The 14,910-nt window shown below is 38.9% G+C and overlaps 1 protein-coding gene across 5 annotated transcripts in view; it reads left to right on the top strand.

Annotated features, from left to right (window-relative positions):
* The window catches only part of LOC129744818 (protein daughterless-like), a 137,712-nt gene that overhangs the window by 106,925 nt on the left and 15,877 nt on the right, over positions 1 to 14,910 (top strand). For 4 of the 5 annotated variants that reach the window (XM_055737534.1, XM_055737533.1, XM_055737536.1 and 1 more), the window contains exons 3-6: positions 11,834 to 12,169; positions 12,235 to 12,420; positions 12,509 to 12,877; positions 13,368 to 13,442. In XM_055737534.1, coding sequence (XP_055593509.1) covers positions 11,834 to 12,169; positions 12,235 to 12,420; positions 12,509 to 12,877; positions 13,368 to 13,442 — 966 coding nt within the window. The remainder of the gene's footprint in view (positions 1 to 11,833; positions 12,170 to 12,234; positions 12,421 to 12,508; positions 12,878 to 13,367; positions 13,443 to 14,910) is intronic. The other variant, XM_055737538.1, reaches the window with a different exon arrangement.

Below are 14,910 nucleotides of genomic sequence, written 5' to 3'. Positions count from 1 at the left end.
TGCCTAAATACAATTAAGCATTTAGGGTGAATTTGAGGAAAGAAGAACCCTACCACCTTAATGATTGTGGGAAGATGTTACCCTGGGAAACTGGAGAGAAAACTACCATTGAACCCCAGCCAGTCGCATGGAGGCGCGCTGCAGCCAAAATCCATAAACTCTGGTTGGTTTATGATTCATTTACATATTAGCAATTTCTATTCATCCACCACCTCTGTTTCCATCATCAGACAGACTACCATGGTGTGGTATCAGTAAGTAGGAGTGGAAACAGTAAGCAAGCAAAAGCAACTCAAGAGGGAGGGACGGATCTGGCCTTGCTTCGGGAAGAATCTGCCCTGTTCAAGGATACGGCGACGCCTCGTTTAGGGGAAGGGAGAAAACGTCGATGGAGTAGAAGCAACCGAAAAAAAAACTCTTTTTAATGGCTGATTATCATAATAAGAGTTTTCACGGATGAACGTTTCGCTTCGATATCGGTGTTGAAGCCCACCATGAAAAAAAATATGAATGCTGCTGGTTGGATTGAAAGCTTGCCTTTGTTCGACAAAAAAACTTGAGCATCTCCCTCGCATATTCCTTGGAAAAAAAAATCTAAAAAATAAAATAAATGCTCTCATGTGCCATACCGTAAAGTCGTAACAACGTCATCTAGTCTAGGAGAGAGAAGAAGAAAAAAAACAGGGAGATCATCATAGCTCACACTTTCGATTGAATCGGATTCCCGAAAAGGGGAAAGAGAGGGTGGATTACCTATCTACTAGTTTAATAAGGTGGATTTTCTAATTAAAAAGGTTTTCGGTGTTTCAGAAGTGCCTTAGCATAATGGCGCATTTGATGAGCGCAACTTTATGCATGCATGTATGTGCCGGGGTGCTGCAATAGGTGCATAAAAAGGCACTTTATCGGAACATGGACTTAAACTTTACTACGGCTAACTACTTCGTCTACTGAGGCACTTTGATTTGATGCCGTTGGTACCGTTTGTGAATGGGACATGAATTAAATTTATTGGAGACGCCGATGGCGATCTTCAAGTGCTGCTGATTACCAGCAGAGAATTAACTCCATTAGTGTCGACGATGTCGACGAATTTAGTTTATCCTAACTTTGGAGACTAGCAGTATTTAAAATTAAAAATTATGAATTATCAAAAAAAAAATTAAATTTTTATTTTCTTCCACTTTGACAGCCAATAATTGGTTTTCGGACAGACAAATCTGTTTTTTGAAAATTCAATTTTTTGGCCATTATTTTGAAAATACAGGTTTCAGTGGTGGAATAGAGTTAATCTTAATTCACTTTCTTTGTCATGTCCTTAAATAACTTCTTATTATATAAGCGACAGCTATTTCCAATATACATTGAAGTTATACTTATTAAAAGGTGATACGGTCAAAATTTGGTCAAGGGAAAACGCGTGTAAATCGGAGAAACCGTTTATTTAAAAAATCAAATTTAATTTCTTTTTCAAGTTTAAGTAGTATAAAATTCAGGAAAAATATTCAGTTAGGCTTCCGCTTTTCCAAATCCGAATTGCCGGGCCTTACGCTTAACCCCTGCCATCAGATTTTGTACAGCCACCTTGTCCACCTTCTTCGCCGCAGAAAGCCAGTTTGACTTGAACTGCTGCTCGCCCTTAGCAGTTTTTTTGGTCTTCTTTATTTTTCGCTTGACAATAGCCCAGTATTTTTCAATCGGGCGGAACTCTGGCCTGTTGGGAGGGTTTTTGTCCTTGGGAACCACCTGCACGTTGTTGGCGACGTACCACTCCATGGCCTTTTTACCGTAATGGCAAGATGCCAAATACGGCCAAAACAGTACGGAACAACCGTGTTTCTTCAGGAAAGGCAGCAAACGTTTATTCAAACACTCTTTCACGTAAGTTTCTTGGTTGACAGTCCTGGAAGCTATGAAAATGCTGCTATTCAAGCCATAGGTACATATGGCTTGCCAAACCAGATATTTCTTCGCGAACTTCGATAGTTTCATGTGCTTGAAAATATCTGCTACCTCTCCTCTTCCTTTTGTCGTATGAAACTCCTGTCCCGGAAGCTGCTTGTAGTCGGCTTTGACGTAGGTTTCGTCGTCCATTACCACGCGGTCAAACTTCGTCAGCATCGTCGTGTACAGCCTCCGGGACCACACTTTGGCCGTCGTATTTTGTTTATCATCGCGATTTGGAGTAAGTCGGTAGTCCGGCTCGTTTTTTGGCTCGATACACGGTTGTAGACGATACACCCAGCTTATTTGCGGCATCTCGGAGAGAGAGGTTAGAGTTTCGCTTGAAAGTACCGGCAACTCTCTTTGTCGTCTCAGCGGCTTCCGGTTTACGATTTCCCCCCGATCCAGACTTCCTGGCTGTCGACAAACGTTCCCCAAACACTTTAATTACATTTATAACGGTTGATTTGGTAACTTTTTGCGATTTTGCCAGCTTTGCGTGCGAGTAGCTCGGATTTTCGCGATGTGCGAGCAAAATTTTGATACGCTGCTCTTCTTTTTTGGACGGCATTTTGACAACAGAAGAGTGAATTCCAAAATCAAAATAGGAGCAACATTCTACACACACACACCTTCAAAATGAAGGATGTTCAGGTTTTTTAAATGCAAAACTGAAAGAAATACGTCAAGTTGATATTGACCAAATGTTCACCGTATCACTCTTTATTTGAACATCAATAACGGTGCTGGACACGTCCTGATTGGTGGAATGGGGGAGAAGGAGAAGGATTCGATCAGGATACACTTTTGACAAGTGTAATGATGTTAAAATGAAAACAAAATTTTATTATCATGCTCTCCTGTATTTTTCAGTATGAGACTCAAAAATAGAATGCTAAATTTTCATATGAGGTTCTATCGTGTGAAGAGTAAAAATCGTATTTGGGTATCATTAATATTTTTTTCATATCTTACCATTTTGAAAAACGAACATAAACTTAAATAGGATCTCAACAAAACTCGATGTTCTCCTCGAAGAGATTACATTAACTTAATCTAAGCGTCGTACATCTTTCGAGGATACGATGGCTAGCATCTCTCAAATGCTAAAACCTCCAACCCACAGAAAGTGTACTATATATGCCGTGACCGGGATTAAATCTCATGACCGTTGGCTTAGAAGATTTGAATGCTATCCTATAGGCTAGGCAACTCATTTTAACACTGCAGGACTTTTCGATTTATGATCTTTAATTTATGATAAGTATGAAATTTAAGAGAAACTGTTACGTTCTGCCGATTTTAATTTTTTTTTACAATACACATAAAACTCGAATGATTGAATACTTCGTTCAAAAACTGACGTAAACATTATTTTATTGAATTTAAAAATGTTTATGCTTTTTGCCACAATCTGATAATGTTTGTGTCGATTTTCTGGCAACTCATAAATTAATAACAACTAGGTAGAAATTGAAAAATTAAGAAAACCTAGGTGCGTGCATCCATTTCCAATGAAGTTGACCGTATTGAACATTACAGGTTCCTGGTCTTGGACATCCAACTACAAGACTGTTCTCACTATCAAATACATCACACTGTAATTTACGTTTAATTTCATATCGAAAATTAAAATTTACACAATTTATTGTTTAGACTCGAGATGAAAATTTGTCTACGTCTTCCCGATCAGGAGGGAAAAACTAAATTATATCAAGATGAGATATTTTGATACTAATATTTTTCCTATCTAAATGAGTTATTATTCAGTACTCGTAGGATGTTAAAATATCTCAAATTATATCAAAAAGTCTATGCGATCATAGGTGAATTATACCAATTTAAGATATGCTCCTTACAAGATTATATCTCGTTCAGATAGCATAGTTTGATATTGGGCAGAACAAAACCTATCAAAATTATAACTTATCAAGATATGAGTGCTTCGAGAAAATTTTCTAGTGGAATGTCAATAAACCACATTATTTGCTAAAACCATGCCCCATTTTTGGTTTCCCAAAACTTGGATTCAATTTTATGAATCTGTTGAGCGAAACTCATAAACGTACGGTTTGGGCCGTTAACTTCGATGTCCGTGTTTCAGAAAAAGTTGTACGTATATCAAAATAAGATATAATCATTTTATTTTAGGACAATCCGAAAAAAATCTTGATCATTGAAAATGAGCTCAACCCCATTCAAGTCTGTCAATCAGAATAAGATATAATTCAGATTGGAAAAACTTAAAATCGAAAATTTAGAGTACTTAATTATAACTGAATCAGATGTAAATATCTTAATGAGATACGTTTGAGTTATTATTTTGATATACTCTCCTGATCGGGTTCACAATCTAATTCTTTCTTATCAAATTTCAAAAATGTACTTTAACAATTTTGTATATTTAGTTTTCTTTTAATTCGAGCAGTTTTAATTCAATCGAAAAGTGTTAAAAATTAAAAAAAAATCCGAGTTTTGCATCCGATTTAGATTACAATGAGAGAAATCCATTGGTAAACCTAATTCAAAATCGATTATTTTGGCAGTTTTTTCAGGTTTTCATAGGTTTTTTGCCGTTTATCAATGTTTTGTACTTGAACTTCGTATGAACAAACTTATTATTTGAGAATGATTGAACATGATTGATTAAAATGAATATTTTTTGACCACTTTTATGAAAAAATATTCAACTCTAAACCATATATCAAGGTAGAACAATCATTGTCCTTGCTGAACTTGACCCATTTTTCTAGTTTAGGTCGAGTTAATTTTTGGAAATTTAACTCTGTTCATTGGACTAGGAAATTCACAATGGATGAAAAAAAAGGCCAATACGGTTGATGTTGGTACTGTGCAGAAAATGCGAGGTGTTCAACGAAAAGTTCAAGAATTCATCAAATAAAATATACCTATCATGATTGTAAAAGCACTACTGGCATTAAGACTCAAGCTCCCAAGCCAAATGATGCAAACCACTACATTCAAGCGAAACAAAAAAAAATCATTTTATTAAAAAAACATCCCAAAAAAATATAGTGAAAATCGAACTCACAGCAACATCTCTTCTCGGCTTGCCAGTTCGATATCCTTCCCAGCGCACCATCTGAGTCGGTTAGCAAACGAAAGTTTATTGTCATAGTCTATCTGCCACGCCGATCACCAAAAACTAATTTCAATAAAACACGCTTTTAAATTGTTGTGTTAAGCCATTTTCCATACAAACTTTAAAGTATGCGAATATAATTTAAGAAATCTGAAAAAAAAATCATTAAATTTAATTTGAAAAATTATTTGTATGGCATTATTTACTCAAAATCGATCATTTTGGCATTATGGGCCTCATATAATTTTACAAAAAAGTTACCGTCACTGAATAGAAACAATTACAATTTTTAGATTATCAAAATTGTACTGTAATTGACACATTATCTGTGAATCCTATCACACATTTTTGAATGTTTCCCGATTTGGTTTTGGTGACTTCATATCATTCAAGAACATTCAAGCGGACTCTACTTTTAATACTGAAGATTTTGAATAGCATCAGAAAGATAGTAAGATCGTATTAAAATTGTTTAAATATCGTAAAATTAATTTTTTAAAATTATACTTTTACAACAACTTCAACCATTCGCTACTTGAATTCTGTTTCAACAATTGAATATTTTTTACAAATTTACATAATTCGTATCGATAGTTTGCTCTGTAAATATTTCCAATTCGTTATTGTTTACCAAGCATTAATAAGAAGGGAAAACCAAACCAAATATATTTTTATTGAAATCTTGTTCTGAATTTATGTACATCAATAATGAAAAACGAGACAGAATTTAAAGTTGGGTTGTAGAATTATACTGGAACCGCTTTGGTACTGACAAATCATTCAGAAGAATGACGTTTTTGCAAAATGTTTACTTAAAAAAAGTGCAGTGATTATAAAAGAATCAAATTCGTATTCATCCTGTTCATAAAAGGCTTTCTCAATACACTTGTCAAATCGAAACGAGTTGGATTGAGTTGAGGTTGAGATCCGTATTTTGAAAAATCAATATTATTTATGATATAACTAAAGTTCGTTGAAAAAAATATTCTTTTAAATGTTAAAAAGCTTGTGATTATTACTTTTTTTTTTCAAAAATTCCATTCTGCGGTTTTTTATTTGTCTATAAAATTTTTCTAAGGAAAACCGTGAACTTGTAAACTTTAGAAAACTGGCGGTATTTTTTTTATATTTGGAGACCATAAAATTGACTTCATGTCCATTGTAGTCACGTGATTTGACATTTCTGGGATGAATAACTACTCAACAAAAATTAAGATAAAAATGAAAAAAAAAAATCCATCAGAACTTATCAGCAGATTTTAAATCATATTTTAAGCTTCCATCATGGTTGGTCCGCACTTCTCAAGTCCGACAGTGCGCTGTGTAAATCGCACCGTTATCTTTTACGATTTGTAGAGCACCACACTTCATTCCGAAATGCTCTACACTCGTTTCCGAGTACAGCCGAAGCCAAGTGCCGAGCAAAACGCATTTTTTCCTTCTCTTCCTACCACAGTAGGCAAACAAACAGCACGAAACGATATTGCTTCTTCTTCTTCCTTTTCTTGTTAGGAAAGAACCAAGCCTACTGAGTTGCTTTAGCGCTGCTCCCCTACACTTAATGTGATGATTTTTTTCTCTTGCTCTCACCCTGGCGAAGCGTTCTCCGCTCTTTTATTGGGTGTACGCCCGGCGTCTTAACAGAGCAGGGCAAGTGTTTCAGAACGAAAAGTTCACTGAGTTGCATTTTTCAAGCCGTTCGGGGAGAAATGGGCAACCATGGCTTCCACCAAACCGGTCATGATTATTTTTATAAAACTAGCTTAAAAAATCTCGATTTTCAACCAAAAATGTCTTTTTTGTTCGATTTGGCAAAAAATGTGAATAAATCCAGACATTTTTCAATAAAATCCGGACAACCGGAGTTTTCCAAAATTGTGTATTATATAAATATCCAGGCAAACCCAGGTTAAACTGGGCAATCTGTCAAGCTTAATCTATACTCCGTGTGGCCTAGGCAAATTTTTTTTATAGCGTTTTCAAAACTTTGTAAATATTTGTTTTCCTGAATACTCCAGAACAATTTGTCTTTTGGCCCACCAGCCAATTTCATTTCTGAAATTTGGCCCGCCTGTTGAAAATGTTGGCCACCCATGGTCTAGGTGATTCTCATCACCATGAGCCCTCCCAACCAACCAGATCTCCTGTCAGTTGAAAAAGCAAACGGCATTTCGAATTTTTTGAAAGGAATCTTATGAGAATATTATTTATTTTAATTGTAATATTTAAACATTGGTTAGAATAATAACTTCATATCCCCTTCAAACTGTCAGTTATGAAGTACCCGTTTTAAATTTAATTACGTTTATTGCCTCAAATCAAGAACCGATAATCAAAAGGGGGACACCAAAGTGATTGAAACTGAAAGCAGCAGACCCACTGGCCCACTAAAGTTTCTGAGGGGGGACCCCCGTCGTATACGTTTCCTTGCTGCAGGCCCCTACAACTTGCTGTTGGTTGCTGTTCCCTAACCTATAACCCCGGACAAGTACCTCTCGCTACACCACACACCGTACCAAAAACGTGTTTAGTCTCTCCCCGTCGCGGTTCTCGTTGTGGTTGTTGCGCAGCAAAACGGGAGATTCAAAAATTCCCTCCACGTTTGGTGCTGATTTTAAACCTAGGGACCCCAACCATCTCGGACACTGAGGCAAGAAGTAGGGAGGAAATCAACCGTTGTTGCTGGTAATTCGCTCCTTTACGATGCGATAGTCCCCGCTCGCAGATTAGCGGCGACATACATACGTTTTAGTGGAAGTTGCTTGCTGTGTTGGACTTATAACTTTTGCGCCCTCTGCCTCGCTGCAGTCAGTGTGTTTTGCCTATTTTTGCCATTTTTATTTCGCTGCCCCGCACGCCGTCATTATTGTTATTATTGTTATTTCTTACCATTTTTTTTTTCTTCTCTTCAACAAATGAAAGTGTTTATAGTTAGTCGACGGCGAGCAGCGGCTGGCCAAGTTGATGTTAGGGCCTGCTGCATGTTCGACTGCTTTCAACGGGGGGGAACACAGTCCGCCCCAGTCAGTAGGAATGTCTTGGCTCACCGGTCATGGCTTTGTCCACATGCCGCCGCGTGTCGTCCGTCCTCCTAAATGTGGCTGTCTGGTGGCTGGCTTGTCGTTCATTCGTATCGTTGCGAAATACATTTGAGCCTTCTTCTCGGCATTAAGCTTTGACCAAATCAAAACGGTGTAAGCTTTTACGAAATTGGAAACTGTGGGATGCTGAATCTTAGGTGTTTTTTGTAAATTATTTGCATCTTTAGGATATTTTCTAAAAGCAAAGGATAAAACTTATAGAATGAAATCGTTAGAACGTGTACATTTTTGTCAGTTGAAAACAAGTAGTGGAAAAACAAACATGGAATCATCATCTAGCTCCGACTTTTTTAGATTTTCTACTGGTTGTGGTTGTGACCAGAATAATCCAAAGTCCCCAGATAGAGAAGTGATTAAAATAGATTCAGGTGAAACTTCGTCGGCAGGTTAATAAACATAAAAAATCTCATTGTTATGTATAAGAAAAATTCTAAAATGTTTGTTTTTTATGGCAAATTTAGTTTATGCTAATAGGGATGAAAGGCAGATACGCAACGCATTTAACAACAATTTTTTGGCAAATATATCTAAGAAAAATCTTTCGGATAAAAGCTCAGAGGAAACAAATTCTAGGAATTAGGATCGTGGAACTTGCAAACCTCATTCATTATGAGTTGCATGGAAATTTGTAGCCCAAAATCGCAGAAAATAAAATGTGTGAACAAGACAGAACAGCTAGTGTCATACTGGAAATACTCATTAGATACAAGTTCCAAAAGGATGCGATCATATTGTTTGGATTCAGAGGGGTGCAAGTGTCATTCTTGGGACCAGAAGGGTGCACGTGAAAAATATAAAAAAGTAGTTTGGCGTTTTAACATAAATATCGCAAAAAACTTTTAGACCTCTGGAGGTCTTCCATCGAAAATTGAGTTGAAGAAGTGATTCGATAATTTTGAATAAGAAAAAAAACCGTGAGGCCCGTTTTCTCGAAATCATCATTTCGGCACTTGCATCCATATGATCCTAAGCGCCTCATATATAAAAATGAATATCTGTCTGTCTGTTTGTTTCCTATGGACTCGGAAACTACTGAACCGATTTGTGGGAAACTTGGCAGGTGGAGGTATTGGAGGCCGAGGAAGGTTTCTATTATGGTTTGAGTTGAGACCCCTCTCTCTCAGGGGGTCTTACAAACAAAAGACAAATGTTTGCATAACTCGAAAACCGATCAAGCAAATGGTACCAAATTTGGCATGGTTTGGTATTCGGGTACGATAAATGATTCTATGATTATTTGAGACCTCTCCATTCTTCCAGTGGGGAGAAAGAAAGGGGAGAGGGGACTCCCCAACATTTTTTATATAACTCAAAAACGAAACAAGCAAATAAAAACCAAATGTGGCATGAGAAGGTATTAGAGTACTGGAAATGCTTCAATGAATATTTGGCACCCCATCCTCCTTCCCGAGAGGCTTCCTCCTACCAAACGGAAAAAAGAAGGGAACAGTTTTTTGTAATGAAGGAGAACAAATCGAGCAAATGGAACCAAATTTGGCAAGGAAGTGTATTTGGGTACGATAAATGTTTCTAGTAATCTTTAGTACACCTTCCCCCTTTCAGTGGAGGAATTGACAAGGGAGGAAGGCGCCTTCACAATTTTTAACATAACTCTAACACTATTCAAACAAATGGAACCAAATATGGCATAGGAGAGTATGTGGATACGAGCAATATTTTATGGATGACACGAATGCCACGAAGATGGTAAAGTGTCACTAATAAAACTTAATAATAATAATAATATTTTATGGGGCTCTCATACAATTTTTATTGCATAACTCGAGAGCTATTAGAGCAAATGGAACCAAATTTGACATGAGAAGGTATCAGAGTGCGAGAAATGCTTCAATGAATATTTGGCACCCTTTTCTCCTTCCAGAGAAGAGATGGGAAAAGAGGAGGAGGCTTCCTCCTTCCAAACGGGAAAGAAGGGAAGGAGGCCACCATACAATTTTCTGTAATGAAGGAGAGCAAATCAGGCAAATGGAACCAAATTTGGCATGGAAGTGTTTTTGGGTTTAATAAATGTTTCTATTAATCTTTAGCACCCCTTCCCCTTCCAGTGGAAGAATTAAAAAAGCGAGTAGGGCGCCTTCACAATTTTTAACATAACTCGAAGACTTTTCAAACAAATTAAACTAAATCTGGCATAGGAGAGTATGTGGATACTAGAAATATTTTATGGGACTCTCATACAATTTTTATTGTATAAATCGTGAGCTGTTAGAGCAAATGGAACAAATTTGGCATTGAAGGGTATTTGAGTGTGAAACATTTCTCTTTTGGTATTTCAATTTGGTCTCTCCCTTCTACCAGATAGGAGAACGGAAAAGGGAGGTGGCTCCTTTAAAAATTTCTGCATAGCTCGAGAACTAATCAAGCAAATGGAATCAAATGTGGCATGGGAGATCATGTGGTTATATCATTAAATGAGATCGTTCATCTATTCATTAGGGATATACGAAAAAAGGGAGGCTTACTTACTTTTTTTTTTTAAATTTTTGCACAACCCGAGACGTTGTCTTTAAAATGGAATCAAAATTGACATGGGAAATTATTAGGGAACTCGATTTAGGTAAACTTTCCCTCACTGTGAGGTCAACCTTGAAAAGGTAGAAGTTACCTTTTTTGGTTTCACGAGCGTTCAATTTTTTATCTCTTTTATTACCTTTTTATTATTTTCCGTGCATAACATAAAATATATAAATGACAAAATAGCCCTGAAAGGACAAAATTCATTTTTGGTCATATTTTATACTTTTTTCATTCTCCCCGTTTTTCAATGTGTCGTTTGTATCGTTCTGTGATTTTTAAATTGTTTGTTTTCTCAGTAATTTTGTATTTTTTTTGTCTTTTTTAGTCATTAACTCACTATTTCTAATCAAATAATTTACGTCTAATTTCTTACTTTCCCATGTTTTACAGTTCAAATTTAAGTCTCACGTCTCTTATGAACTCTCCTCTTGTTACTCACCTCCTACGTCTTACGTCTCATTTCCTCACATTTCACGTTCTTACGTCTCTCCTCATGTTCTCAAGACTCTCTTTTATTTCTCACATCGCGTGGTCTCACATTCCAGAGGCGATTGAGTGGCATGAAATCTCTACAAGACTACCTGTCATAAAATCACTACAATGACCTAAAACTTGAAATGTAAGAAGTTAGTGAGATTGTGGTTGTGGTTGACAATAAGTATGCGTGAGACGTCAGTTGTGAGACGTGAGAAGGTAAGGTAGTTACTCAAGACATAATTTATGAAAAAAGGCATGCACCGCCAGATGTTTTATGTGAGACGCAAGATTCGAGATGTGAGACGTTCTGTTACGTCTTCATCTCACGGTGTATGTCTCAACTCACCTTCTCACGAGTTACTTATGTTTCACCGTGTCACCTCACTTCCTTACGTATCTTATTTGACATCTCGCGTATCTCGACGCAATCCAGGCGAGGTGAACGACCTTTTAAAATCGAGCAAATGGACTTATTTAATGATGAGAGAGTGAAAACTGAATTGACCAAGTTCACTCCATTGCCGATCACCTTTTTGGAAACCTGTATGAAATTTCAAATTAAAGGTCTTCATGGGAAGATGTTTTTTGAACCCATCACAACTAATGTCAAAATAAGAGTTTTACTATTTCACAAAATTTAACCATTTTTCCCTCTTTACTCTACTTACAGTACACGCCAGAGGAATATACTCACGAAAGTCCAGTGTCCGGAGGTCCCCCGGGTGGGCCGGGTTCGGCTGCCGGACAAAGGTACACCTCCCCGAAGGCCGGAGGTGCCCTGTACCAGCCGGAAGCATACTACGACAGCCCCGGAGGTTCCTGGTACCCGTCGGCGTCGCCCAGTGGGCCCTACGGCGGTCATCCGGGGCCGGGCAGTTCCGCAGGTGGTGGCTACCACAACGTAACTCACGCATCACATCTGGCCGGTGCCGGACCACAGCACAGCCATGACCAGTACGCAATGTCGCCGGTCGGCGTTGCCCACATGGAGGGACACCTAAGCCAAGTGAGTTATCTTTTTTTTGGATCTTTTCATGGTAGATTCACTAATTTTTTCCTCTTTTGTTCTAGAATCAAACACAAGCACTTCCACCGATGAGCACGTTCCGTGGAAATACCAACCAGATACCGTCGATCGGTCCCCAAGGCCAAAACTCACCCGCAATCTACAACGCCCTCGCAGGCCACCACAATCAGCATGCACAACATAGTCCAATTGTACAAAGTGATACCCTCGTTGGCAATGCACTTAAAACGGTAAGTTATCCCCTAGCCTAGAAATTTTCTAGAACCGTTACTTGATACTAACATTCCTCATCCGGTTGGTCGCGTAATCTCCCCTTAGATGTATCCCACTGATCAGAGCATCAGCAGTTATGGCTCGAACCCCACAACACCAGTGAACTCACCTCCTCCACTAACATCACAACAGCAGCAACAGCAGGCCGCCGGTGTCAGTTTACCCGGGTCCTCGCGAGGTTCCGCGGCCACAGACTCCTCGGCGGCTGCAGCAGCGGCGGCGGCAGCAGCAGCAGCAGCGGCAGCCGCCGCAGCCGGTACCCCCTGGCAACAAATCAACCCTGTGATCAACCCCAACGGTGGCTCCGTGGCGGCGGGCTCCTCGGCAGCTGCGGTGGCCGCGGCCGCTGCCCTCAACGGGCTACCGAACGGTTCCTACGCGCCCGAGCTGGTGCATCGAGGCCTACAGCACATGGTAATTTGATGCAATTGATGTTCTGTTTTTGTGATCCCTTTTTTTGGTGACCCGTCGTCATTTGTCCCCAGAAAGCTTTCTTTCATTTCTTGATTTTGTTATTTTTTTTTCAAAAATACTTTTTTCTTTTGGTTGCGCACAGTTATTTGGTTGTCTTAAAAAAATTGTTATTTTTTTTGCCTTTCAATGCTTCTCATGTGTCAGTTAAACAAAGAAATTGATAAGGTTAAACATCTGTTTGAAGCTATTTTCATTGTCCTGTTGAGGACTGTTAAAAAAGGCAAAACTTAATACAAAACAAAAGATTCTTCTCCCACCTATTTAGTGTATCTACGTATTTACTCTAACCTCATAAAAATATTGTTGCATTTTTATTTCCCCGTCTTGCACAAGAGTTGACCCTTATTTTTGATATGCATGTTTGTTTATTTTCTTTTTTTTTCTTTTCTCTTATGTTTTTCCCACATCCCAAATTGTCACGAATGTACAGGCGAACTCGCCCGAGATCCAACCGCTGGATGATGCGATTGTATCGTTGCTCCGAGAACATTCGGAAAATGGAACGGTAAGTTTGTATTTTTTTTTTAAGCTAGGGCCCAATCGGTCCAGTTGGTTGAGCCGTCGGATTAGACCTCGGTGATTGTGGGGGTAATAGATTAGAACAGTCTGTATAGTTGGTGATTTATGTTTATTCCAAATTTTAGACACCTTTTGACGTAAGTTGAAAATCATTCTAGCCCTAGAAATCTTCTAAATATTTTGAATTAGGATGCATAGGTACCAGTTTATTTTAGATCATTCTCGGAATAGTTAATCCTCCTCCACACAAGCATTCCCAGTACGCCTTTATCTCGCGGATTCCGAGAATTCCAAATTTTCGGCTTCCGTTACCGCGGCTCGACGACTTCTCAGCTGGTTCTGGTCTCGACAGCCTTCCAGTGGTTTATAGTCCGGCGACCTTTCAATGGCTTTGAAAGAGCTGTGGACTGTATTTTCCTCGAATTTCGGGACCGTTCGAAAAGTTTGAAGACACAATTTACCGAATATCAAATGGAAGGAAAATTTCACTAAGAACGAGGCACTAGATTGTTCTCCATTTACAGTTTTATTTATACTTAAACTTAATTGGGGGAGGAAGGAAACCTTAACTTGGAAGGAACTTACATCGACTCGTAGGAAGGAATCTCAACCTGCAAGGAGAAATTCTTAACTTTTTGAAGAGCTACGTCTTGACTGGTCGGAAACCTTAATGGATCTGAATGGAAAGGCAAACAAGCTGGTTGCTCGGATGGATGACCGATTCATTCACACGCACACATACATCTGTGTGAGCAACGGACATTTTCACTGCTTGCGGGGTGACGGAACAGCATGCAATTGTTGTTGCTAACATTTTTTTTTAAATCAGGGTCTGATTAAATAAAAATCAGGATACGTCAAAGTAACGGAAATTGGTTGTCAGGCTGAGCCTCGAAAAATCGAGCAAATCCTGAAAAATTAGGCACATTGGCATCTCTGGTTGTACGTAGAACGGCGTGTATTATGCAAACATATGAATGCATGGCCTTGACAAACAAGTAGCAGGCGATGATCGGTGATGATTTTTTCGTTGGTGGCTCAATTGCGATGTTGCCAATTCTTCGAGTTTGGCTCGAACAGGCTTCGTCCCTTCGCGCTTTGATGGCTGTGAACCGACGACCTTCAAGTGGATCCGGTCTGATGCCCTTCCCTAGCTGTGACTCGCTCGACAACCTTCAATGGAACCTATCTAACGTCCTTCCACGGTTTTAATACGAAAACTTCCCACGACTTCTGTCCGAAAACCCGGATACCTGGAAAACCCGGAAACCTGGATCCAGCTCGACGATCACCTTCCTCAGGTAGCTCAACGATTCCTTCTTTTCGGACCAAGAATCCATTAGAAGGTCGTCAGACCAGGTGGCATAGAAGGTCGTGAAGACGGAATTTCTAGGAGATTGTCGGATCATAATTATGGAAGATCTTCCAGCCTGAGCCACTAGTCCAAAGCCACT

This window comes from Uranotaenia lowii, chromosome 2, assembly GCF_029784155.1.
Source record: "Uranotaenia lowii strain MFRU-FL chromosome 2, ASM2978415v1, whole genome shotgun sequence".
In the NCBI taxonomy this organism is placed as follows: domain Eukaryota; kingdom Metazoa; phylum Arthropoda; class Insecta; order Diptera; family Culicidae; genus Uranotaenia; species Uranotaenia lowii.
The sequence above is the reverse complement of the archived record's forward strand: the minus strand, read 5'-3'. Positions and strand labels throughout refer to the sequence as shown.